This window comes from Mesoplodon densirostris, chromosome 18 (genome assembly GCF_025265405.1).
Source record: "Mesoplodon densirostris isolate mMesDen1 chromosome 18, mMesDen1 primary haplotype, whole genome shotgun sequence".
NCBI lineage: Eukaryota > Metazoa > Chordata > Mammalia > Artiodactyla > Ziphiidae > Mesoplodon > Mesoplodon densirostris.
Genome location: NC_082678.1, coordinates 43,631,683 through 43,657,312, shown reverse-complemented (window position 1 = coordinate 43,657,312; position 25,630 = coordinate 43,631,683). Strand labels below are relative to the sequence as shown.

General features: G+C 50.7%; 1 protein-coding gene across 1 annotated transcript in view; it reads left to right on the top strand.

The window, feature by feature from the left end:
- DNAH2 (dynein axonemal heavy chain 2) overlaps positions 1-25,067 on the top strand; it is an 87,787-nt gene extending 62,720 nt beyond the window's left edge. The window contains exons 58-85 of the mRNA XM_060080830.1: positions 782-992; positions 1,203-1,319; positions 1,490-1,631; positions 2,319-2,488; positions 2,625-2,741; positions 10,546-10,710; positions 11,409-11,534; positions 11,673-11,821; positions 11,895-11,961; positions 12,096-12,246; positions 12,499-12,647; positions 12,834-12,967; positions 13,124-13,268; positions 13,350-13,549; positions 15,022-15,148; positions 16,645-16,831; positions 17,055-17,203; positions 17,330-17,513; positions 17,752-17,942; positions 22,144-22,335; positions 22,506-22,690; positions 22,906-23,134; positions 23,219-23,370; positions 23,493-23,607; positions 24,099-24,275; positions 24,373-24,447; positions 24,617-24,767; positions 24,913-25,067. Of these exons, the coding sequence (XP_059936813.1) occupies positions 782-992; positions 1,203-1,319; positions 1,490-1,631; positions 2,319-2,488; positions 2,625-2,741; positions 10,546-10,710; positions 11,409-11,534; positions 11,673-11,821; positions 11,895-11,961; positions 12,096-12,246; positions 12,499-12,647; positions 12,834-12,967; positions 13,124-13,268; positions 13,350-13,549; positions 15,022-15,148; positions 16,645-16,831; positions 17,055-17,203; positions 17,330-17,513; positions 17,752-17,942; positions 22,144-22,335; positions 22,506-22,690; positions 22,906-23,134; positions 23,219-23,370; positions 23,493-23,607; positions 24,099-24,275; positions 24,373-24,447; positions 24,617-24,767; positions 24,913-25,067 (4,312 nt within the window). The remainder of the gene's footprint in view (positions 1-781; positions 993-1,202; positions 1,320-1,489; positions 1,632-2,318; positions 2,489-2,624; positions 2,742-10,545; positions 10,711-11,408; positions 11,535-11,672; positions 11,822-11,894; positions 11,962-12,095; positions 12,247-12,498; positions 12,648-12,833; positions 12,968-13,123; positions 13,269-13,349; positions 13,550-15,021; positions 15,149-16,644; positions 16,832-17,054; positions 17,204-17,329; positions 17,514-17,751; positions 17,943-22,143; positions 22,336-22,505; positions 22,691-22,905; positions 23,135-23,218; positions 23,371-23,492; positions 23,608-24,098; positions 24,276-24,372; positions 24,448-24,616; positions 24,768-24,912) is intronic.
- The last annotated feature ends 563 nt before the right edge of the window (positions 25,068-25,630 follow it).

Here is a 25,630-nt window from a genome sequence, read left to right as displayed (position 1 = left end):
AAAAAGCCATTTGTAATAATAAGGATAGCCAACATTCATTCATTCATTTAAAATATATTTTTGAGCACCTACTCTGTGCCAGGCACTAGTTTAGATGCTTGTAATAGATATGCCAGTTAACAAAATAAAGTCCTTGCCGTCCCTGGGTACACAGGCTAACATCCTGGTTAGGGTTTCCCAGTCACTGTGTTAAGCTCTTTACATGCATATTCTTACTTAATCCAGAAAACAATCTTGCATAGACATTTTTCTTCGGCTGTACAATGTTAAAACTCATTTTTGAGTGAGTTGCCAACATTTAAAACTTGGGGAGCCTTAGAAAACTCCAGATTTCCAGTCTGTCTTGAAGCATCAGAAATTATGGCAATACTGAGCCCACATTCATTCTCAAATGGAAAAAAAACAGGTTGGAGCCCAGAGATGGTCACCCCCTTGAGAGAAGTTTGTGTTTTCTGGTTCACTGCAGCCCCCCTGTCTGCTGCACAGTGGGGAAGAGTCTCAAGTAGGGAAGTGGTGTGATAAAAACAGTAGCAGGCAAGCTGATTCTGACAGCGTTGTGTAGAATAAATCAGAGGCAGGAGAGTCTGGAATCAGGAAGACCGGTTGGGAGGCTGTTGGCAATGATCCAGGCAGGAAATGATAAAAATCTGACTAGGATGGTGTTGGTGGCAACGGGCAGGAAGACAGGGACCAGAGCCACTCTGGGAAGGAAGAGACTAAATGGGCCTCTCCTTTCTGGGCGCCCTGGCTCCTGAGGCACCAATCCTACTCTGTCCCCTAGCTTGCTGGCAGAGAAGAGGCAGGAGCTGCTGGACCAAGCCAATAAGCTGCGGACAGGGTTGTTTAAGATCGATGAAACTAGGGAAAAGGTGGAAGTGATGTCTTTGGAGCTGGAGGATGCCAAGAAAAAGGTGGCTGAGTTCCAGAAACAGTGCGAGGAGTACCTGGTCATCATCGTGCAGCAGAAGCGGGAAGCGGATGAGCAGCAGAAGGTGCCCCCGCCCACTTCCCCTGCCCACCGTGCCCCCTACTCCCCGCGCCCACCGGGCAGGGGCTTCCCAGTCTCCACTGGTTACAGGGCAGGGAATGGGAGTTGCACTCCTCGTGTTTTCTTTAGCTTTCTCTTCCTCTTACCACCAACACCGTCACCGCCACTTTTGCTCAAGGTGAAGTCAAAACCCTCGTTTTCTTTTCATCTGTAGGCTGTCACAGCCAATAGTGAGAAGATTGCGATTGAGGAAGTCAAGTGCCAGGCACTGGCTGACAATGCCCAGAAGGATCTAGAAGAGGCATTGCCAGCCCTAGAAGAGGCCATGCGGGTATCGGGGTGGGAGGGCTCGGGAAGCGGGTGGGGCCGGCCTTCTTTGTTCTCAAAGTCCCTGGGGAAGTAGGGAAGAAGAGGGGAACTTCAGCTGGGTCCTATCTCCATAAAGGAAGCTGTCTTGCCACCTGAGTTGACTCTTGTTCCCAAGTTAATCCCTTTTCCCAGGCCCTGGAGTCTCTGAACAAGAAGGATATAGGAGAGATCAAGTCTTATGGACGGCCCCCTGCCCAAGTGGAGATGGTGTTGCAGGCAGTTATGATTCTCCGAGGCAACGAGCCCACCTGGGCAGAGGCCAAGAAGCAGCTAGGTAAGCCAGGGATCCCGAAGGTAATTAACGTGAGTCCACCCAGCGTTCCCTAATCATCTGCTGGGTGTCAGGCACTCAGAGAGACAGAGATGAAGGATGCATTGTACCAACCCTCAAAGCACAGAGCCTAGTAAGGAAGAGAAGGCATAAATGTCAGTCAGGTTTCTTTGGTTGTAAGTAACAGAAAACGACTCATCTTAATTTAAGCAAAAAAAATTTTTTTTCATAAAGCTATAGGAATTATAGGAATATATCACAGAATCCAAGGACAGGAATGTCTTCGCTCGCCCATCCTCCAAAAACACAAGAATCAGAAAAGGGATAACAAGAGTCTTTCTGTTTTATTCTTGTGATAGTTTTCCTGCTCTGAGTTCTGGTGGTAGAATGTAGCCTGTAAGCTGTAGTTTGGTGGGCCCTGCCCTAGAAGAAGGTGCAGGGTATATAGGAAGAGTGGTGTGGGGGGCAGTCGGGCTGAGAGTGCTGAAGGTAAGTGATGGGAGTTGAGGCTGCAGAGGTCGTGGAGGCCCTGGGAGCTTCGAGGGTCTAGGGAAGGGAGCAAGGTCAGCGGAAGGAGCTCGGGATGAGGGCGGATACGCTGGCCTTGGGAACTGAGCCCAGGAAGCATGTGGCCTGGATGAGGAGGGGGGTTGGGCCCTCTGGCTGAGGCCCCCTACCTTCATCCCACAGGGGAACAGAACTTCATCAAGTCACTGATCAACTTTGATAAGGACAATATCTCAGATAAGGTCCTGAAGAAGATCGGGGCCTACTGCGCCCAGCCGGACTTCCAGCCTGACATCATCGGCCACGTGTCGCTGGCTGCCAAGTCCCTCTGCATGTGGGTTCGCGCCATGGAGGTAAGCGGTGGCCGGTGGGGAGGGGAGCAGTGAGGCCAGCCCAGGAGGAGGGGGGATGGAAGACCCAAGTGGGAAGGAAGGATCACAGGCAGGTGAGTGGGTGGCGGGTAAGAGGGTGCCTGCTGTCTCCCCGCAGCTGTACGGGCGGCTGTACCGAGTGGTGGAGCCCAAGCGGATCCGCATGAACACTGCGCTGGCCCAGCTTCAGGAGAAGCAAGAGGCCCTGGCTGAGGCCCAGGAGAAGCTGCGTGAGGTGAGCCTCACACCCGCGTTTTCCGTTTTCCGAGGTGGTCCCTCTCCCAGATTTCCGAGGGATGCTTCCTGACTGTTTATTTTTCCCTGTCAAATTCTACTCCCCTCTCCCTCACAGTCCTGTCTGCCTCCCCGTCTGTGCCTTGTTCAGACAGTCTGCCTCTGGCTCAGAAAGCTAAGCTGACTGAGAGGGTTACAAACGCACAGGGGCACTGTCCCCAAGGAGCCCTTCCCAAGACGGACCGGGGAGCCGGCAATGTCTGCCATCCTTCGTTGGGGGCCCTTTGGATAGGGACCCTGAGCCAGTAGCCGATGAAACCTGTGCAGCAAATGTGTCTTTGCCAGGGGGGTGGGACAAAGGTGTCACACTGCTGCTTGGACCTGGAGGAATGTGAGGGCTTTGGAGCCTGGGGAGGGGATGGGGTCGTCTGGAGGTGGAGAGGGGTATTTCCTGTGAGTGGGCTAGACAATCCGGAAGGTGATTTCCTACAAGATATATGCACGAGTAACTCCCTAACCAGGCAGAATATGTTATTATCAAGAGTTCAAAATTCTTCCAGTCTATCATTTAATTTTCTATCACTGATTTTGTAGGTAATATAAATACATCCACATGGCTTGAAATTGAAAAAGTACAAAAGCATATCCAGTGAGAATCCTCTCTCCCACCTTCTACTCTCTAGCCACCAGCTCTGCTCGCTTGAAAGCAACCCATGTTACAAATTATTGTTTCAGCAAAATTTCTTTTCTTTTTTTTTTACATTACTTACACACACTGTTCTGCACCTTCCTATATTACTGACTTATATATCGAAGATTGTTCTATATCAGTGTATAAAGAGTTCCTGCTTTCTTTTTACCGCTGCATGTTATGCCAGTGGATAGCTAGACCATCATTTTTCTTTTTTTAAATGGCCGTGCCACGCAGCTTGCAGGATTTTAGTTCCCTGACCCGGGTTTGAACCTGTGCCCCCTGCAGTGGAAGTGCAGAGTCTTAACCACTGGACCACCAAGGAAGTCTTTTTTTTTTTTTTTTTTTTTTTTTTGTAGACCATCATTTATTTAACCATTTTCCTTTTGGAAAGACAGATTCATTGCTTCCAAGTTTTTCATCTTCACTTACCCTCTAACTTGGTTGATGCTACCTTTTTTTTTTTAAATAAATTTATTTATTTATTTTTGGCTGCATTGGGTCTTCGTTGCTGTGCGTGGGCTTTCTCTAGTTGCGGAGAGCAGGGGCTACTCTTCATTGGGGTGCGCAGGCTACTCTTCATTGGGGTGCGCGGGCTTCTCATTGCGGTGGCTTCTCTTCTTGTGGAGCACAGGCTCTAGGCGCGCGGGCTTCAGTAGTTGTGGCTCACGGGCTCTAGAGTGCAGGCTCAGTAGTTGTGGCGCACGGGCTTAGTTGCTCCGCGGCATGTGGGATCTTCCCAGACCAGGGCTCGAACCCTTGTCCCCTGCATTGGCAGGCGGATTCTTAACCACTGCGCCACCAGGGAAGCCCACTGCAATACTCTTAATTAAGGCCACCCTTGCAGACTACATATTTCCTCTGCCCAAGTCCAGTTTCCTAGAAGTTGCCCTCCTTCAAACATCCTGCCTCTATAGAAATAGCCACTCACCCATGGAAAAAGCTGCAGCCATCTGCCAAGGTCAGAATATTACAGGGTTGGCTTAAAGACTTTCACTCAGAGGCTTCCCTGGTGGTGCAGTGGTTAAGAATCTGCCTGCCAATGCAGGGGACAAGGGTTCGAGCCCTGGTCCGGGAAGATCCCACATGCCGCGGAGCAACTAAGCCCATGTGCCACAACTACTGATCCTGCGCTCTACAGCCCGTGAGCCACAACTGCTGAGCCCACATGCTGCAAGTACGGAAACCTGTGTGCCCTAGAGCCCGTGCTCCGCAGCAAGAGAAGCCATCACAATGAGAAGCCTGTGCACTGCAACAAAGAGTAGCCCCGCTCGCTGCAACTAGAGAAAGCCTGTGTGCAGCAACGAAGACCCAAGGCAGCCAAAAATAATAAATAAATAAAAATAAATTTAAAAAAAAAGGGGGCCTCCCTGGTGGCGCAGTGGTTGAGAGTCCGCCTGCCGATGCAGGGGATACGGGTTCGTGCCCCGATCTGGGAGGATCCCATATGCCGCGGAGCGGCTGGGCCCGTGAGCCATGGCCGCTGGGCCTGCGCGTCCGGAGCCTGTGCTCCGCAATGGGAGAGGCCACAACAGTGAGAGGCCCGCATACCGCAAAAAGGAAAAAAAAAAAAAAAAAGACTTTCACTCAGGCCATAGGGGTTAAAAGCCAACCACACAAGTGTAGAAGCCCACTGGGCTTAATGCCAGCCTCTGCAGGTCACCTAGGTTGAAACACCTGTCCACACCCTGCTGTCTGCCCAGGAAACCCCCAGCCCCGCCAAAAACCTTGTGGTGTGTTTTCTGGTCTGCAAATATGTATACTCTTGAACGGATCTGAGAACTAGCAGCCTTCTTCTATACCCAAGTTCTAAACAAATTGAGAAATAATACAAAAGGCATTTGGCCAAAATATCACCTTTAAAGGCTAACTTGGAGGATGTGGCTGATGTCTTTGAACTAGCAGCCCCCCTAGTAGGGACCCCATCTTCAGACAGACTTACCTGGTCTTGGGCATTGCTGGGGGGCCAGAGTGGGACTTGTGCTCACCCCTAAAAGGAAAGGGCCTGAGCTCAGTCGAGCATTCCCTGTTTATTCTTCCCAATTTTACCAGTCCGATCAGTCACCACCTCCTCTGGAGAAGGGGTGAGAAAAAGTCCTGGAGGAAGTCTTCCAACACACAAGGGAATGACCAAAGCAAAAAAACGTAACAAGACACGACCCCAGAGGAAAAAATAAACCCAGAGAAAATTCAGGTTACAGAGAAAACTTGAAAAAGCAGACCTAGTCTAATTGGTATCATCAGACAGAGTGATTAAGGAAGAAATGACATCCATAGAACAAAAATAGGATGATGAAAGTCCAAACAGAGAAAAAGAAAGAATTCTGGGAAATTTTAAAACGATCAAAGCATGACATTGGGTGGAAGGGTAGGAGGACAGCGTCATGGACTATAATATAAAACCCCAAACCAGAAACAGACAACGTGAGAGAGAGAGAAGAGACACGATCCAACCCGTAAGAATTTCTGAAAGAGAACACACATAATCAGGGACAATACAAGAAGTATTTAACAACCAGCTCAGCACACAGTGACTTGTCAGAATGTGTCTCAGCCACGAGCTCACAGCCAGCCACCTGGTTCACACTGGGCACCAACCCAGGTCACAATGACATCGACACTGTTTATTGGCATTTGACCTTTATAATCAATCTAGAGACAGAGCACAGAAGACTGAGGGTGGCCTCTGAATGGGAATGTTGTCAACCTCGACGATATAAAAATAGGACCTACAGCCTAAAAAGTTGGGAAGTGGACACAGGTCCACTAGGGGCTGAGGGAAAGACAGGGCAATGCTTTTGCAGTAGATAAAATAGAACGCAGTTTTAACATGTTTGGACTTCCCTGGAGGTCCAGTGGTTAGGACTCTGCGCTTCCACTGCCGGGGGCACAGGTTAGATCCCTGGTCGGGGAATTAAGAGTCCACATGCTTGGAGGAGCTGTAGAATGACAAAGAAACAAAAAACGTGTTATTTAGCATTATAAAGGTAGCCAGTAGGAAAGAGAAAACTATTAGGAGTAGAGAGAAAGGGTTGGTGGTATGGAGGTATAAGGGAATCAGATCTTCATCTATCACAGCATAGAGTCCATAGAAATAGTCTAACGTTGATAAACCAGGAAACAGCTGTATAGAATATACTCGTAGTATCCGTAGAGGATGCACTGGAAGGATATTCAAGAAACAGGTCACATTGGCTACCTTGAGAAGGAAGCTGGGTAGCTAGAGAACAGGGCTGGGAGGAAGATTTTTCATGCTCTTATTTATGCCTCTTGAATTTTTAAGTTACTTATTCCCAAAGTAAACAATTAAAATAGAAAAGAAATAGCAGCGTCAAGATGTGCTTATGCAAGTACATGGAGGAGATTCATTACAGCATCATTATAATAGAAAATGTTGGGAAGACACAAACGTCCATCAGCAGGAGACTTGTTATATAAATTATGGTTCCACCACACGCAAAATTATTTGCAGCTGTTAAAAAGAATGAGGCAGCTTGACAAGAACTGATTTGGAGACAAGTAAAATATAGTAAAGTACAGGGACTTCCCTGGTGGCACAGTGGTTAAGTATCTGCCTGCCAATGCAGGAAACACGAGTTTGAGCCCTGGTCTGGGAAGACCCCCCCATGCCACGGAGCAACTAGGCCCGCGAGCCACAACTACTGAGCCAGCAAGCCACAACTACCAAAGCCCGCGTGCCTAGAGCCTGTGCTCCGCAGTAAGAGAAGCCACCGCAATGAGAAGCCCGCACACCGCAACGAAGACCCAACGCAGCCAAAAAATAAACAAATAAATAAATTTATATAGAAAAAATAGTAAAGTACAAAACAGTGCTATTGAACGTTACTGTTTATCTTTTTGAAAAAAATTCACCCATTCAAGAAATATTTATTGTGTGCTGGGCACTACCCTAGGTCTAAGGATTCAGTGGTGAACATGATGCTGCCCTCACGGTGCTTACATTTTCTTTACTATTGATGGACTCTGTCTGGAAACCTACACTAGAAACTGGTGATAGGGCTTCCATGGTGGCGCAGTGGTTAAGAACCCGCCTGCCAACGCAGGGGACACAGGTTCGATCCCTGGTCCGGGAATATCCCACATGCCGCGTGCTAAACCTGCATGCCTAGAGCCCGTGCTCTGCAACAAGAGAAGCCACCGCAATGAGAAGCCCGCGCACCGCAAAGAAGAGTAGCCCCCACTCACCGCAACTAGAGAAAGCCCACGTGCAGCAACGAAGACCCAGCGCAGCCACAAATAAATTAAAAAAAGAAAAGAAAAGAAACTGGCAACAGTGGTTCTCTCTCAGGCTGGGGCTGGGGGCTGGGGGCTGGAGTAGGAGGAAGATGGACCCTTCACTCTATACGTTTTCTGTCCTTCAGAATGTTGATTCATGTGAAACATATTCACTATTCAAAATGCTACCTCAATAAAAATGTTTTAAAAAAAGAGAAAACATCATACAATATAAAAACTGTATTACACAGCAAAAGAAATTATTCTAAAATCCTGTTTCTTGAAAAATAAAATAAAATTTCAGTAGTGTAAAAAAAAGACATAAATGGGAAAAGTTATTTTCAAAAAAAGATAAAGATGATGTTAGGTGTGATAATGATGCTATGATTATGTCCTTTTTAAAAAAAGAGAAGCCTTATGAGGTATTTAAGGTTGAAATGTCATGAGTTTGCAACTTAAGATACTTTGGCAAAAAACAAGTTGATGGAATAAATATAGCAAAATGTTAACAGCTGTTAAATCTAGGTGATGGGTATATAGGTATTGCTTATATTAGTCTTTTTTCTAGGTTTGAAATGTTTCATAATAATTTTAATTTAAAAAAGATTAAAACTGCAAAAATTTAAAAACTGTGTGTATGTATATATATGTGTATAGTAGCGGCATAAGTGTAACAGTCAGAGATATGGAAGTAATTACCAGAAGAAATAAAAAGAGGAATGGTTAAAAAATAATTTGCTACTGAAGGATGGGACTGAGTAGGAAAAGTGGGCTAGAGGACTGTTGCTTTTCATTATAATCCCTTTTATTATATTATTTAGGTTTTTAATCTTGTGCATATATTTCCTACATGAAAAATAAAAACAGTGAAGACAACACCACACGCAAAATAAATAATGAAATATAGATCCGTCATGTGGGCTGGCTGCCTCCCCAGAGACCAGTCTCCATGGGAAGCCAAATTATAATCAGAGTGTTGCTGATGAGCATGGCCTCAGCGCAGGGAGGTGGTCGCGTGAACCTGATGACAGGGGTCACGCGGTAGAGCCTGCCAGATAACCCAACATGCGTGTGCAAGGGGACCTCCATTTCCCTGTAGGTCCCCAGCCTCCAAGTGGCCCAGCTGATCACTGAGTGACACCTTCTTTCTTTAGATGCTAATGCCTTCCAACAGATTCCTACCAAGGCTTGACCTATAGGCCGTCCTGTCACTCAAGGGTGACATTTTGAATCTCCACTTTGCCTTAAAAAATATTCCTTGGAGAGCTACCTTTCCCATTCCCAAGTTCTGGGAGGTCAACCTCGATAGCTGAGCCCAGGTCCTGCTTGCTTACTACACAGTAGGCGTTGTGCTACAACCCACATTTATCCTTACAGCCATCACTCAGTAAAGTGGGGCAATGATCTGAGCACTCTTTGCACTGCTGCAGACTGTCTCTCCCAGTGGGGATGCAGCAGGAAAGAGAACTAACGTTTATCGTGTGCACACTGTGTGGCAGGCACTTAGTGTAAGGCCAGCCCCCCGTTCCTCTTCATGAAGAGAACAGGTGACACGGTGTGTTCACAGACACGATTACTGTTCGCCAGTCAGGCACACAGAGCGGGTCCTGGAAAAGACTCAGTTCTTTTTTTTTTTCCTTCCAGTTTTATTGAGATATAATTGACATACAGCACTGTATAAGTTTAAGGTGTGCAGCACATTGATTTAACTTACATACATCATGAAATAATGATCACAATAAGTTTAGTGAACATCATCATTTCATATACAGGCAAAAGAAAAGAAAAAGAAAAACTTTTTCCTTGTGACGAGAACTCAGGAATTGCTCTCTTAACAACTTTCCTATACAACATACAGTAGTGTAATTATATTAATCATGTTCATTACATCCCTAATACTTATTTAGTTTATAACGGGAAGTGTGTACCTTTTGACTGCCTCATCCAATTCCCCTCCCCCACCCCCTATCTTTGCCTTTGGTAATCACAAATCTGATTTCTTTTTTATGTTTGTTTGTTTGAAGTATAATTGACCTACAACACTATGTTAGTTGCAGGTGCACAACATGGCGATTCGATATTTCTAAACATTACAAAACAATCACCACACAGTCAGTTCTTGACTTCGGATTTGAGTGATAAGGAGTTCCCTGGCAGTCCAGTGGGTAGGACTCTGTGCTTTCACTGCTAAGGGCACGGGTTCAGTCCCTGATCCGGGAACTAAGATATCACAAACCACACGGCACGGCCAAAAAGAAAAAAAAAAAAAAGATTTGAGTGATATATTCCAACCTCAGCAGAGCCCCCAGGGTGGCAATGAGTCGAGGTGAGGGAGGCTTCTCTAAGAGGTAAGGCTCTTCCCAGGTCCCATCTTCGGTGGGACCTCGGACCTGGGCCTTTTTCCTGAATGGACTCCCTCTTCCTCCCTCCAACAGCTCCTGGGTTCATTCTAAATCCTTCTTCCTCTCTCAGGGTCTCACCTTAGGTGTGGCCTCCGGCACGGAGTGGCCGTTATTTCTGTGCTATCTGGTCCTCTCTTGCCAACACATCCTGTGTGCTTTATCACTATGCTACGAGAGGTCTGTCTCCTACTCAGCATTGAGTCTTTTACCAAGTAGTTTCCAGGCTCAAGGAAAGGGTGGTGGAGGGATGGGAAAGAAAACGCAACTTATCACACATATTTGATCTTGTTTTTCTCCTCACAACAACCCTGCAGGGCAGATGTTGATTGTTCTTATTTTGCACGTGAGGAAGCAGGCTCAAAGAGATCATTTTCCCCGAGGTTCATTTTCCCACAACCCGGCAGACTGGTGATCCGAAGCCAGGACAATCTGGCCTCAAGCCCCATGTTTGATCCCTGTACTCTGATCCCTCCCAGGTGGCTGAGAAACTGGAGATGCTGAAGAAACAGTACGATGAGAAGCTGGCACAGAAGGAGGAGCTTCGCAAGAAGTCTGAGGAGATGGAGGTGAAGCTGGAACGAGCCGGGATGCTGGTGTCTGGGTTGGCTGGCGAGAAGGCCCGATGGGAGGAGACGGTGAAGGTGAGATCATTGCACCACCTGGCTGTCCTTCCCTGCCCGCCAGTTGCCAAGAGCTCCCGTCCCGTTTAGGTTGAGGGACAGGTGGGGGAAACGGGGATACTTCGGTGTAGGGACATCCAAGAATGGGGCATGGGAGTTCTTCCCCTCCACCTCCTCACATTTGGTGAGAATAGTAGAAGGAGAGACTTTTTGTACCATGAGGGATCTGCTTCTGTGTTTAGGTAGGGCTGGAAAGCACACACGAGGACCCTTGACATAGCCCACTGGCCTGATTGAAACTGACCTGGGGCATCTCGTCTCTACCCTCGGTGAGCTCCTGGCTTCACAAGAGGGTTAGGCCTTATCATAAGAAATAAACATTGCTGTTAAAGATGGGGAACTCAAGGGAGTTCCCTGGTGGCCAAGTGGTTAGGGTCCGGCACTATCACTGCCATGGCCTGGCTTCGATCTCTGGTTGGGGAACTGAGATTCCTGTAAGCCGCACAGCGTGGCCCTAATATGAAGAAAAGGGAGAAAAAGATGGGGAACTCAAAAGTTGTGAGAGTAGGTTAGAGTTCTCAGGGTACAAGGGTCTAGGAGAGGCAAAGACTCTCTCTGATCTGGATAGTGTCCAGAGGAGAGTGCCTTCAGAGCAGTCCAGGTGCCTCCAGGCTGGGGGCCCAGGCCTTACACCTTACACCTCCCCTGCTGTCCTCCAGGGCCTGGAGGGGGATCTGGGCTACCTGGTGGGAGACTGTCTCCTGGCAGCTGCCTTCCTGTCCTACATGGGACCCTTCCTGACCAACTACCGGGATGAGATCGTCAACCAAATCTGGATCAGGAAGGTGAGACAGGGCTTAGGTGTGATGAGTGAGCTCATGGGCTCTGAGATTGTGGCCTTTGGGAGTAACAGAGATGTCAGGAAGGGGCAAGGGTGCTGGGCTCAGATCTCCAGGCTGAAGCTTGGGGCTCTTCTCACCCAGATCTCGGAGCTGCAAGTTCCTTGCTCACCCCACTTCACCTTTGATAAATTCCTGTCCAATCCTACCAAAGTTCGGGACTGGAACATCCAAGGGTTGCCCTCGGATGTCTTCTCCACCGAGAATGGCATCATTGTCACCCGTGGCAACAGGTAAGAATGCTGCTGGGAGCACGAGGCTGAGTAAGGGCAGAGCCTGTCTTCTGACTCACGCTTCCTCCTTCAGGTGGGCACTGATGATTGATCCTCAGGCCCAGGCCCTGAAATGGATCAAGAACATGGAAGGAAGTCAGGTATAAGGCTGGGGGACTGATTTGTCCCCTTAGATTCTCTTCCCAAGCCTGACTCTTCCTGAGGTCCTTCCCTCAGGCCATTACCCTCCCTTGTATCCTGCAGCATTTCTTGCATCTTTTTCCTTGCTCTCTAGGGCCTACAGATCATCGATCTGCAGATGAGCGATTACCTTCAAGTCCTAGAAAAGGCCATCCAGTTTGGACACCCAGTACTGCTCCAGAACGTGCAGGAATATCTGGACCCCACACTCAACCCTGTGCTCAACAAATCTGTAGCTCGAACTGGTGAGGGCCCAGGCTTATTGTGGGGTTGGTCTGGAGGACAAATCCTAGAGCCCAGCTGAGTCGGACACAGGGGAAGAAAGGGCTGGGTCTTTGGCTCTGTCCTCTACTTACCTGTCCCTGTATTCAGACAGCCCTGGGCTGGGGACATTAGGGCAGGCGGAGTCACGGCTACTGGATTCCAGTTGGGGAAAAACGGGTCAGCCCACACCTGGTCACGTGGCGTCCTTGCCCTTGACCCTCCTGTGGGTGCAGGTGGTCGGCTGCTGATGCGCATCGGAGATAAGGAGGTGGAATACAATACCAGTTTCCGATTCTACATCACCACCAAGCTCTCCAACCCCCACTACAGCCCAGAGACCTCAGCCAAGACCACCATTGTCAACTTTGCTGTCAAAGAACAGGTGGGTGGGGGCTGATGCCTAGACTGAGCGAGGGTGAACCCGGAAGGGCTGTAGAGTCCGGCAGGATTGCGAAAAGGCTAAGATTGTGTCGGGCAGCTGCGGATGCGGGGCGTGAGAGAGGTAAAGGGATCAAACGGGTAAAGGTCACTGCAGTGGGATTCTCACCACGAGTCCTGGTGATCCCAGGGCCTGGAGGCTCAGCTGCTGGGCGTCGTGGTCCGGAAGGAGCGGCCGGAGCTGGAGGAGCAGAAGGACTCACTGGTCGTCAAAATCGCCGCTGGCAAGAGGCAGCTCGAGGAGCTGGAGGACGAGATCCTTCGGTGAGACCTTGCCTCCCCCCACCCGCGGCCCGCTGGTCTGCTCGCAGGCCGGACTACAGCCCCAGGGGGCTGATGGGGGGGGGTCTCCCCACCCCCTCACCCCAGCCCAGTACCCCTAAAGCCTCTCCATCCACGTGCCTCTTGGCTTCCCTCCAGGCTGCTGAACGAGGCCACAGGCTCCCTGCTGGACGACGTGCAGCTGGTGAACACGCTGCGGACCTCCAAGATAACCGCCACGGAGGTGACAGAGCAGCTGGAGACCAGCGAAACCACGGAGATGAACATCGACCTGGCCCGCGAGGTGAGCCCCTGCGCCCTCCGGCCCAACCCCCTCCTTGCCCGAGCCCCCGCCCCTCCGGCCCTGACTCCGCCCCCTCCGCAGGCTTACCGCCCGTGCGCCCAGCGGGCCTCGGTGCTGTTCTTCGTGCTCAACGACATGGGCCGCATCGACCCCATGTACCAGTTCTCGCTGGACGCCTATATCAGCCTCTTTATCCTCAGCATCGACAAGAGCCATCGCAGCAACAAGCTGCAGGACCGCATCGACTACCTGAATGAGTACCACACCTACGCCGTCTACAGGTCTGCGCGCCTGCCCGCGTGCCGCACGAGCTCCGTGGGAGGCCCAGTGGCTCTACGCCGACCCCTCTTGCTACTTGTGCCTTCGTGCTGCCCCATGCCACTGCTCCTGTCCCCCTGCCCCTCTCTCCATACGCTTCCCCTGGGTGGCGTCCGCGGTAGGGGTCTAACCATCATCCACGGGCTGACAAGTCCCTGTTCCAGTGTATCTTCTCTTCAGGTCTCCCTTGAGCATTAGCCTTGTGTGTAGAACTGTCTCCTATACCAGCACTTCTCAAGCGGTTCATGTGCCCACGACGCACTGGGAATCGTGTTAAAATGCAGACTCAGATTCAGTAGGTCTGGGCTGGGGCCTGGGAGCCTGCATTTCTAACAAGCTCCAGGTGAAGCTGCGGCTTTTGGTCTGTGGCTCACCCTTTGAGTAGCGAGGTTCCTGACCCCTCTGCCTGGACTTCCCACAGACCCTTCAAGTTCAGCTTGTTTCACATCAAACTCGTTATCTTCCCTCTTTCTTCGGGGCCACACCCCTGAGTGGCACCAACACCAGCCTCCCAGGCACCCAAGCCAGAAGCCAGGAGATGTTCCTGACCCTTTGCTGTTCCTCACCCCTCAGATCAGTCACCAGGTTTTGCTCATGATTCTTTCTGCAAACTGTTCCCCCACCCCACCCGAGTCTCCCCAGTGCCATGACTGCACTTCAGTGGAGGCTGCCGTGATCTTTCTTTCTGAATTCCCCAACGGGCTCCCAACAGGTCCTTCTGCCTCCAAGTCTATCCCTCTCTAACCTGTCCTCCTGCAGGCGCCAGCGTGAGCCTTTCAAACACAGAAATCTGGCCATGCCACTCCCGGCTTACACTCTTTGGTGGTGGTTTTGTGTCCAATGGCCACAAAGTCCTCCGTGCCTTGGCCACCACCTGCCTCCCAGCCTCACCTTTCCCCTCCTTACGGCTGGATGCCTGAGCACCGCTGACTGCCCTGCACCCCATGGTTTTCCCGCCCCCACTGCCTGCTTCGCTTGTGCTCTGAGCTCTCCCTGGCGTCCTCCCCTCTCCTCTCTGCCGCATCACTCGGTAACTCGGCTGTACCTCCAGGCAGCTCCGCTCCAGGCAGGGCGGGGGCTGCCACCCTTGTATAGGACTCATCACATCCTATGGTAGCCAATGGCCTCTCGCCTGTCCTCCCCACTCTACCTGACTTCCTCCAGCACAGAGACCGTGCTTGTTCATCTTTGTGTCTTCAGGACCTGGCAGAGTACCTGGCACATAGCAGGGGTCCAGTCATTGTTGAGGAAACTCTGGGAAAACCACATCCTCTCTCTAGTGCCCCGAATGCTTGGCTGTTTACAGGAGGTTTGGACTCGAAGCTGAGTAAGGCCCTCCTTCTGTGTAGGGCTCTGTGATGGTCTGGTCCTCTCTAAGGAAGCATTCATGCTGAGTACCCTACCTCCCGCACCCCCATCCCCTGTCCCCTCCCAGGTACACCTGCCGCACCCTTTTCGAGCGCCACAAGCTGCTGTTCAGTTTTCATATGTGTGCCAAAATCCTGGAGACTTCCGGCAAACTCAACATGGATGAATACAACTTCTTTCTGCGCGGGGGCGTGGTGAGTGGAGTGCAGGGCACATCCGAGGGTGGGGCGGACAAGGCTGGGAATGGACTCCAGACCCAGAGGGTAAGGCCCGAGGCTCCAGCGAGTGCGCGTGCCCAGAGGAACGCTGGCAGGAGCAGGCGCCTGACAAACTCCTGGGGGGGCCCGGGGGGTGACTTGCCTTGTGCCTCCTTGCCCGAGTTACAGGCGGGGCTTTGGGCCCCTTACCTGCGACCAGCTGGTTGGTATGAGCTGGCCACTCTTTCACTGCCTCTCAGGCCACTCCTTCCCCAGCCTAATTTCGTGGCCACCATTACCCTTTCTCCCTTGTCAACACCCTCAGCCCCTTTGCACACCGCCCCCCCTCACCCCCGGCACGGTGTGGCATTTGCTCGCTGAAGCTACCGCTCTGGTAAGATCCAACTCTCCTTCCCCCTCTGTCCCAGTGTGCCCCATGCAGCTGAGCTTGGCTGGAGAAAAACATGCCCACACCGACTGGACTCACTTTAAATCCATGACCGTACACCTCAGGCGGGCCCTTAAAGCTGCCAACCATACCACGGTTCCCTGAGCCATCAGCACACCCTCCTTGGACAACAGTTTCGTTCCTTTTGCCACCCTCACTTCACCTCTCATCTGGATTTTAGCAAGAGCCTCTGCCACCCCTAGTCTCTCAACACAGCGACCAGAGAGATTCTTTGAAAATGGATGCCCATCACTGATGTCATCCCCCGCTGCTCAGCTCCACACTGTCCACTCCAGCTGCACGGGCCTCCTCTTGTCGCAGGCATATCCCACCCCAGGGCCTTTGCACTCGCTGTTCCTTCTGCCAGAAAATTGTTCCCCCTCCCCTCCTTCAAGTCTTGATTTAAATCTCACCTCACTGAGATTTCCTTGACTCTCTTATTTAGTATTTCAGACTACCCCCCAGCACTTCCAATCTGCCTTATCCTCCTCAACCTATTCTCTTTTTCCATGGCACTGCCACCTTTATTGTACTAGATAATTTACTTGTGATGTTTTTGGTTCAGTATCCACCGTCTCATGTTGGAAAATAAGCTCCTCAAGGGCAGAGGTGTTTGTCTGTTTTATTCAGTGGTGTGTCCCAGGTGCTTAAAACACATAGTTGGTGAACAACAAATATTTATTAAAAAGGGTAAATGAGTGAGTGAACGCTTTGTGCTTCTCTCAAGGGTGAGGCTGCAATTGAAATCATTCGGGTAGGAGGCATTATTGCCAGGCAACCACCAGAGGGCGCCCGCTTCCTAACTTCGGACTGTGGCATCTCTGCACAGCGTCTCAGAGACCTAGCCCCCACCCCCACCCCCGCCACCCCACTTATTTCCCCAATAAAGGTGGATTCCGATCCACCTCAGATTCCTGTATTTATTTCTTCATTTTGTTTCATGAAATACTCATCATGGCTTTTCCACCTTGAAAAAAGAGATAATGCTTCTTTTGGGGTGCTCCCGGTCAATCGTTTGCTCCTCTCTCGCCACCCTCCCCACCAGGTCCTGGATCGCGAGGGCCAAATGGATAACCCCTGTACCAGCTGGCTCGCAGACGTCTACTGGGATAACATCACAGAGCTGGACAAGCTGACCAACTTCCACGGGCTCATGAACTCCTTTGAACAGTATCCTCGTGACTGGCACCTGTGGTACACCAGTGCCACCCCGGAGAAGGCTATGTTGCCAGGTGCCTGGGCGCCAGTCCTCCCTGTCCTGCCTCTATCCTGCCCTCGTTCAGCCGCGTGCCCGCTCTTCCCTCTCTAATTCCTCCCCTCTCTCTCCCAAGTTCCCTCAGCGCACCTGCCTCCTGACCCAGCGTTCCTGCAGGTGCCCCTTTGTTGACATGCCCCGCTCTTCCCGACTCACTCTCCCCACGATTACTCACTCTCCCCGCGATTACTCACCCCCAGGTGAGTGGGAGAACGCCTGCAATGAAATGCAACGGATGCTGATCGTTCGCTCCCTGCGCCAGGACCGCGTGGCGTTCTGCGTAACCTCCTTTATCGTCTCCAACCTTGGCTCCCGCTTCATTGAGCCGCCTGTGCTAAACATGAAGTTGGTCAGTGGCTTGGTTTCCTTCCCGCCTCCCTCTCCCTGTCCCAGTCGGCCACCCGCATTTCCCCAGTCTCTGTCCCATTGCCTCACCCGGCCTTCTGCCTGAGCCCACGCCCTGTGCTGCCGGCAGGTGTTGGAAGACTCAGCCCCGCGGACCCCACTCATATTTATCCTGTCCCCCGGCGTGGACCCCACCAGTGCCCTGCTCCAGCTGGCAGAGCACACAGGCATGGCCCAGCGCTTCCATGCCCTGTCTCTGGGCCAGGGCCAGGCCCCCATCGCGGCTCGGCTCCTCCGAGAGGGTGTGGTTCAGGGTCAGTGTCCACCCTGTTCTTCTGCCCCCATCTGTGTCCCTGGCCCGACTGCCCACCACCTCCCACCTCCTTCACCCTGCTGTAACTGCAGCTCCCACTTCTCCAGAAGGCTCCAGGGGTGGCACCTGAGCATTTGGACCCCATCTCTCCCAGCCACCACACACACAATCAGGTGGAAAGTGGGGGGACAGGTGGGGCATAGGGAGTGGTTCCCACTGCATCCAGCATCTCCTTGCAGGACATTGGGTGTTTCTGGCCAACTGCCACCTGTCGCTGTCATGGATGCCTACCCTGGACAAACTGGTGGAACAGCTGCAGGTGGAGGATCCACACCCTTCCTTCCGCCTCTGGCTCAGCTCCAGCCCCCACCCAGACTTCCCTATCTCGATCTTGCAGGCCAGCATCAAGATGACCACAGAGCCGCCAAAGGTATGGGCAACCGACAGCCAGCAGCGACCGTGCCATCTGGCCTACCTTTCCTCTTCCAGGCCTCAGGGAGAGGGTTTAACCTTAACAACAACGCGGCTTTTTTTGATTCTACTGTCCTCTAAAAATTTCCACCTCCTTTCCCTCTTCTGTGTGCCAAACTCTTAGAACATAATAGTAATAGCTAACATCTCTTGAGTGTTATTATGTGCCAGGCATTGTTCTAAATGCTTTACATTTATTAATCCATTTAACACACACACACACCTATCAGGTAAGTACTATCACCCCCATTTTACAGATAGGAAACAGAGGCAAAGAAAGTGTATATAACTAGCACTTGGACCCTTCAGACCCTTCCTCCTCCCGACATTTCCTTACATTCTTACCCTGATGTCACTTCCCAGCCTTTCTCCTTCCTTCCCTCCAACTCTATTGAACATTTTATCTCCAATATTACAAGGTCACCATTGAATGCAATCAGTGAATTGCAGATTTAAAATCTGATCATGTTGCTGTATCCAACCCACTTACCTCCTACTTAAAACTATTTTAGTCACTTTTCATTGCTTTTAATCAAGATCAAAACCCTATTCACATGGCCTGTGTGCCCCAGCGGGTGCCTCCCCAGCTTTGTCGGTCGCCGCTCTCCCCTTCACTCTTTGCTCTACCTACACCGTTGATTTTTAAATTGCTTTGTTCTTCTTCCTTGATAGACCCTGTATTCTCCTGCTTGGGGCTTTTGCATGTGCTGCCCTCCCTGCTTTCCTCCCCGTCCCCTCCTTTGCCCCTTCAGGTCTCAGCCCCACCAGCACTTTCTCAGGAAGACTCTGACCTCCATGTCTAGGTAACACTCCTAAAACCTTCACCACTCCCTCTGGTCTTCCCACTGTGGGGAATTTTACACGTATTAGTGTGATTCTGGTTGATGCCTGACTTCTTCTCTAGACTGTAAGCTCCAAGAAGAGGGCAGAGGCCATGTCTTTTTTTCCCCTTCACCGTTTTGCTCATCCTGTGACTAACATAGGGATGCGCATGTAGTAGGTGCTCAATAAACGAGGACCGTTTGAATGCACAGGTGTGTGGATGTCTTTCATCATTAAATCCTTTTTGACCACCTGGAGGCAGCTGGCATAGTTGACTCTCCCTCTCCCTTGTTTCCCTGACACACACTCCTGGTCCCCCCTCTGTTTCTTGCCACATTATTTATTCCTTCTGTGTTTCTTTCTCCTCCTGTCCTGTCCTCATTCTACATTTCCTCCTTTCACAAGTTGATGGAGAAATTGTCCTCTTCCTGATTTCAACCCCAATCCCCATCTCTGGCTCCAGTATCAAACTCACTGCAGGGCCTGAATTCCATCTGGTTACGAGGCATTTCTTTTCGGCACACCAGCACCATAAATCCCATGCTCTCAAAACAAGTCATCCTCTGCGTAGATTATCTCCTCATCCCATTTTTGTTAATGGTGCCACTAACTTTTTAAAATACATGTTTAGGGCTTCCCTGGTGGTGCAGTGGTTGGGAGTCCGCCTGCCGACGCAGGGGACGCGGGTTCGTGCCCCGGTCTGGGAAGATCCCACATGCCGCGGAGCGGCTGGGCCTGTGAGCCATGGCCGCTGAGCCTGCGCGTCCGGAGCCTGTGCTCCTCAATGGGAGGGGCCACAGCAGTGAAAGGCCCGCGTAACACAAAAAATAAAATAAAATATATGTTTAAGTTGATTTTTATTCTTTTCTGCCAACAAAAGTATTCTGTACCCCCATTTAAAAATGTCAAACAGTCCAGAAATGTGTTGCCAAAGAAATAGAACTTTTTTTTTTTTAGTTCATTTTTTAAGAGCCTTTCTTATTGCCTTCTAAGAGAGGTGTGTGCCCTGGTAGCCCGTGGGCCCTCTGTTGGCTGAGCCCCACCCTCTGTGATGGGTAGAGATGTGTTGGCCCTGAGGTAGGTGCTGTTTAGGTCGGCATGATAAGCAGTGAGCATGGAGGCAATGATGAATTGGAGCAAAACCCAGGAGGAGAGAGGAATCAGAGAGGATGGCTCCACCGTGGTTGGGTCACCAAAGGAGAGGGCCTTGTTCTAGCTCAGCCCAGGACAGCCTTCTGTGAAATGCTGCTTGCTGGTGATGCAGAACCTTCCTGCGATCCACCAAACCTTCAGAGAAAGTAGGACGTTCAGGGTATAGTTGGTGCAACCAGATTTCTTTTGGAAGCTGACAAAGAGGCCAATATTTTAAAAATATTTTATTTGGAAATAATTTTAAACTTACAGAAAAGTTGTAAGAATAATAGTACAAAGAACCCTCACATGTATGTTACCCAAATTCATCTGTTGTTAACATTTTGTCCCACTTGCCTTATCATTTGATCTCTTTCTGTTTTTCGCTCTCTCCTCACTCACACTTCTTCTGAAACATTTGAGAATTCATTGCATGTATCCTGGTCCTTTACTGCTACATACTTCAGTGTATATCAGTGTAAGGGGCTCAGTCCTAAGAATAAGAATGTTTTCTTATATAATTGCAAGCACAGTTGCCAACTTCAGTCAATTGATACACTCTTTTAATCTAAATGTATTATATATTCCAATTTTGTTAAATGTCCCAATCATGTCATATATATACAGATGGGTTTCTGGGCCCTTTATTCTGTTCACCGGTCAACTTGTTTATCCTGGGGTCAATGTACACTGTCTTAATTACTATATAGCCCTATAATAATTCTTGATAGCTGGGAAGGCAAGTCCCCTCACCAATGTCCTTCTCCAGGCTATTCCTGACCTTTTATTCTCCAACATAAATTTTGGAACTAGCTTGTCAAGTTTTCACCAGAAAAATTCTATTGATCAATTTGGGGGAAATCATCGTCTTTAGGATATAGAGCCTCCCAATCCATGAGTATAGTAGGTCTCTCCATTTATTCTTTTTTTTTTTTTTTTTTTTTGGCTGTGTTGGGTCTTTGTTGCTGCTCACGGGCTTTCTCTAGTTGCGGCGAGCGGGGGCTACTCTTCCTTGTGTTGCACGGGCTTCTCATTGCAGTGGCTTCTCCTGTTGCAGAGCACAGGCTTTACGCGCACAAGCTTCAGCAGTTGCAGCATGCGGGCTTCAGTAGTTGTGGCGCGCCGGCTTAGTTGCTCCGCAGCATGTGGGATCTTCCCGGACCGGGGACTGAACCTGTGTCCCCTGCATTGGCAGGTGGATTCTAAACCACTGCACCACCAGGGAAATCCCTATTCTTTATTTCAGTAAAGTTTTGTACGTTTCTCTATAAAGATGTGTAAAGGGAATTCCCCAGTGGTCCAGTGGTTAGGACTCGGTGGTTTCATGGTATTTTACATAATTTGATGATGTTATAAATGGTATTTTTTAAATTATATTTTCTTTTTGTTATTGGTCTATCCAATGTTCTTACTTCTGTTTTCTCCCTGCTCCATTCTGTCCATCATATATGAGTCTTCTTAAAATACTCTTTCAGTGTATCACTGTCCTACTTAAGACAGAAATGGCTCCAGGATACCTGGTGAATCAGGTCCAAATGGCTCAAACTGCCCTTCTTATTGCACTCCATCTGCTCATGGCCATTCTTTCCCCACCTGAGCACTTGCACTTGATTTCAGTTAGACTTCTCTTCTCACTTTATCTCCCCTTTGTGCCTTTATTTCTTCAATTCTTCCCATCTCTGGGAAACTAAGGCCCTCCTCTCAGCCTCGTCACATCCTTCCCATTTGTAAGACTTAGGCCAAATCCCAACCTGTTCATGAAGCCTGATAAATCCAATCACACAGAACATTCCTCCTTGATGAGACACTATCAACTGACCCTTTGCCCATAGTTGTGTACATTTTTGTTCATCAGTAGTGCACGTTAATGTTTCTGTTCATATTTTCTGGCACTCCCAAATTGAGTTGGCCTACCCACCACTGAGAACATTGTGGTTGAGGGGATCAAAAGGCGGGGGGGCGGAGACAAGAAGACAGGGCTGCCACTAGTCCGTACAGTGCCTGTGTGTGAATTAGAGAAAGGCACGCAGCCCCGTGAATGAGTGCACATCCTGGCATGCAGCTCAAGGGCTGGACTTCAGCCTCCACTCATCCCTTCAGCCAGTGCCCTTGTGCAGTATGCAACCTCCACAGCTGTACACGACGGTGCTAGGGGCAGGGCCAAGCAAGATGCATGTCATCCCACCTCTGTACTTCATTGTCTCCAGGGCCTAAAGGCCAACATGACCCGTCTTTACCAACTGATGACAGAACCACAGTTTTCCCGCTGCTCTAAACCCTCCAAGTATAAGAAGCTGCTGTTTTCACTGTGCTTCTTCCACTCTGTGTTACTTGAACGCAGAAAGTTCCTGCAACTTGGCTGGAACATCATCTGTGGCTTCAATGACTCCGACTTTGAGGTTTGTGCTAACCAGGGTCCCTCATCCCAGTCCTGTCTCCTTACACTTCCTGCCCCATGGCTGCCCGGCAGGAATAGCCACTGACAGGAAGCCTGTGTTAAAGCGCCCCTGGAAGTGTTCCTGCCATAACTGTGTGTGGGGCTGGGGGCTCGGGCTGGGGCCACACACAGGTGTCAGAGAACTTGCTGAGCCTCTACCTGGACGAGTACGAGGAGACGCCCTGGGATGCGCTCAAGTACCTCATCGCTGGTGTCAACTATGGCGGACACGTCACGGATGACTGGGACCGGCGCCTGCTCACCACCTACATCAACGACTACTTCTGTGAGCAGGCTCTATCAAGCCCCTCCTACAGGTGAGGGGGGGTGCTGAATGGGGTGGGGGCAGCTGGCAGCACTGGGGGTGGGGGAAGTGTGTGAGGAGACAATGTGAGACGGGAGAAGCAGGCTTTGTGGGGTTGTGGGGCGGGGGGTGGAGCAAGAGCAGGGAGCTGGATGAATGGGGTCTTAGCCTGGCATGGGAGCCCCCGAGTCCCCACGACACAGTGATAATTATGCGGTGGCTCCCCAGGTTGTCAGTATTGGAGACCTATTTCATCCCCAAGGATGGGAGCCTGGCCTCATACAAGGAGTACATTAGCATGTTGCCTGGCATGGACCCCCCCGAGACCTTTGGCCAGCACCCTAATGCAGATGTGGCCTCCCAGATCACTGAGGCACACACTCTTTTTGAGACTCTGCTTTCCCTGCAACCCCAGATTACACCCACCAGGGCCGGAGACCAGAGCCGGGAAGAGAAGGTAAGGACAGACAGACACCTGGGGGAGGGAAAGCAATGAGGAAGAGGGGCCTGCACTCAGAGCTCAGGGCTCCTGCCTCGGCAGGTCCTTGAGTTGGCTGCTGATGTGAAACAGAAGATCCCTGAAATGATCGACTATGAAGGGACCCGAAAACTGCTGGCTATGGACCCCTCCCCACTCAATGTGGTGCTTCTTCAGGAGATTCAGAGATACAACAAGCTTTTGGAGACCATCCTGTAAGATGGAGGGCGGTTCTGTGGAACGTGGTGAGGGAGCACGAGGAAAGGCCTTCACTCCCTGCGTATGATGGCTCTCCCAGGCCCACCCCATCCCTAACCCTCCACCTTACCCTGTTCAGGTTCTCACTGACAGACCTAGAAAAAGGCATCCAGGGCCTCATCGTCATGTCTACAAGCCTGGAAGAGGTTTTCAGTTGCATCTTTGATGCCCATGTCCCTCCGCTCTGGGGAAAGGCAAGATTACATTACTGTTGATCCTAATCCAACAATGAACTCTCCTTTCACCCCTGGGCCAGCGACCTCCTGGTTTTAAGGAAGCATATAGCAAAAAGCAGTGAGCCTGGGCTTTGGGGCCAGACACATTCAAGGTTGAAATCTGACTCTGCTCTTTACTGACTGACTTTGAAAAGTTATTTAGTTAGAAACTTACTCAGGGTAAGTTCCTAGCCTCTCCAAGGATGTTTCAAGTATTCCCTGTACTGCGCACAATGCTAGAAGGTGCTTCATTAATGGTAACTTGTTAATATTACTGGTGCTATCGTTAATAGTTGTCATTTTATGCTTCTCTCCTGGGAGTTGGCTTTTGGAGAGCTGTGCCGAACTATGGTTGGGGAACAGGGGCTGACAGCATATATTCTTCTTATAGCTGCTCCAAGTGTTGAAACAAGGATTTGAATGCATGACTAAGTGAATGAATAAACACACACTGCCTTCTCCTCCTCCAGGCATATCCCTCACAAAAGCCATTGGCTTCATGGACCCGGGACTTGGCCATGCGTGTGGAACAGTTTGAGCTGTGGGCCAGCCGCGCACGGCCTCCTGTGATCTTCTGGCTATCTGGCTTTACCTTTCCCACCGGCTTCCTCACTGCTGTCCTGCAGTCTTCAGCTCGCCAAAACAATGTGAGCGATGTGGAAAGTGTGATGGGGACGTTTGCTGGGGATATGTATCTGCTCTCCTCTTTGGGAGTCCTCCCTTCTTCTCACCTTCAATCCCCAGATTTCAGTGGACAGCCTCTCTTGGGAGTTTATTGTTTCCACTGTGGACGACAGCAACCTAGTGTATCCACCCAAGGTGGGAGCCAGATGTGCTTGGGGTTCCGAGCAGAGGGGGTTCTGGTGGAGGAGGAGGGTGCTAAGAGCAAAGGTGGGAAACGGTTGGGAGGGGAGGAGAGGTGGCAGGACAGGGGTGCTGGCAACTGAGGGTCTAGATTTCCCCCGAACCTGCCCCCATGTCTCCCCAGGATGGTGTCTGGGTTCGGGGCCTATACCTGGAGGGTGCTGGCTGGGACCGGAAGAACTCCTGCTTGGTGGAGGCAGAGCCCATGCAGCTTGTCTGCCTCATGCCCACGATCCACTTCCGGCCTACAGAGAGCCGCAAGAAGAGTGCCAAGGGTGGGACAGGGCCCTCAAGCTTGCCTGCTCCATCCCTAGTTTGGATCCTAACCCAGTCTCTGCTCCACCCCTCCCCCACACTTGCTCCTGCCCTGCTCTGCCAGAGGCTCCAGGGTCTGACTCTTTCTCTTCTCCTTCCCCGAAGGCATGTACTCCTGTCCCTGTTATTACTATCCCAACCGGGCAGGCAGCTCAGACCGCGCATCGTTTGTCATTGGCATCGACCTCCGCTCTGGGACCATGACATCTGATCACTGGATCAAGAGGGGCACTGCTCTACTCATGAGCCTGGATAACTGAGAGGACCTCCCCTTCTTCACCGCTTGAGGGAGGGTCGAGGACTCTAAAAGCCAAGACTGATAATGCACCTCGGACAGACGCTGGACCTCACTCTGGCCTTGACCTTGGTTGAATTTGTCGTCTGAGGGGGCCCTGGTAATATCCGGTTGTGCTAGCCATAAAGGTGGGAGAACTGTATTGGAGCTCAGTGCATTAAAACACCCACAACCACAAGCCTTAAGTCTCTCAATGGGATGCTGGGGGGTTGGGAAAGGAGGAAGCCCAGGTCTTACGGAGGATGAGAGCTCCTAAGAGTAGCTACTGGACCGGGAAAGGAGCAAGGGAAGTGGGAGGTCTTGAGAGGGAGGGGAGGCGTGGCCTTGAACGAATGGGCAGGGCCGTGGGGCCTAAAGAAGATGTGGCTAAATCTCTGGGCAGGACTTGAGCGAGTGGGGCGGGGCTTACTTTGGAAGGGCGCGTGATCCAAACGGAATAGGGGTTTGTCAGGCAGGGATCGGGGCTGGACCCCCGTACCTTGCACTCTGAACCCTGTACCCCGCATTCGGCATCCTATTCGGTACCTG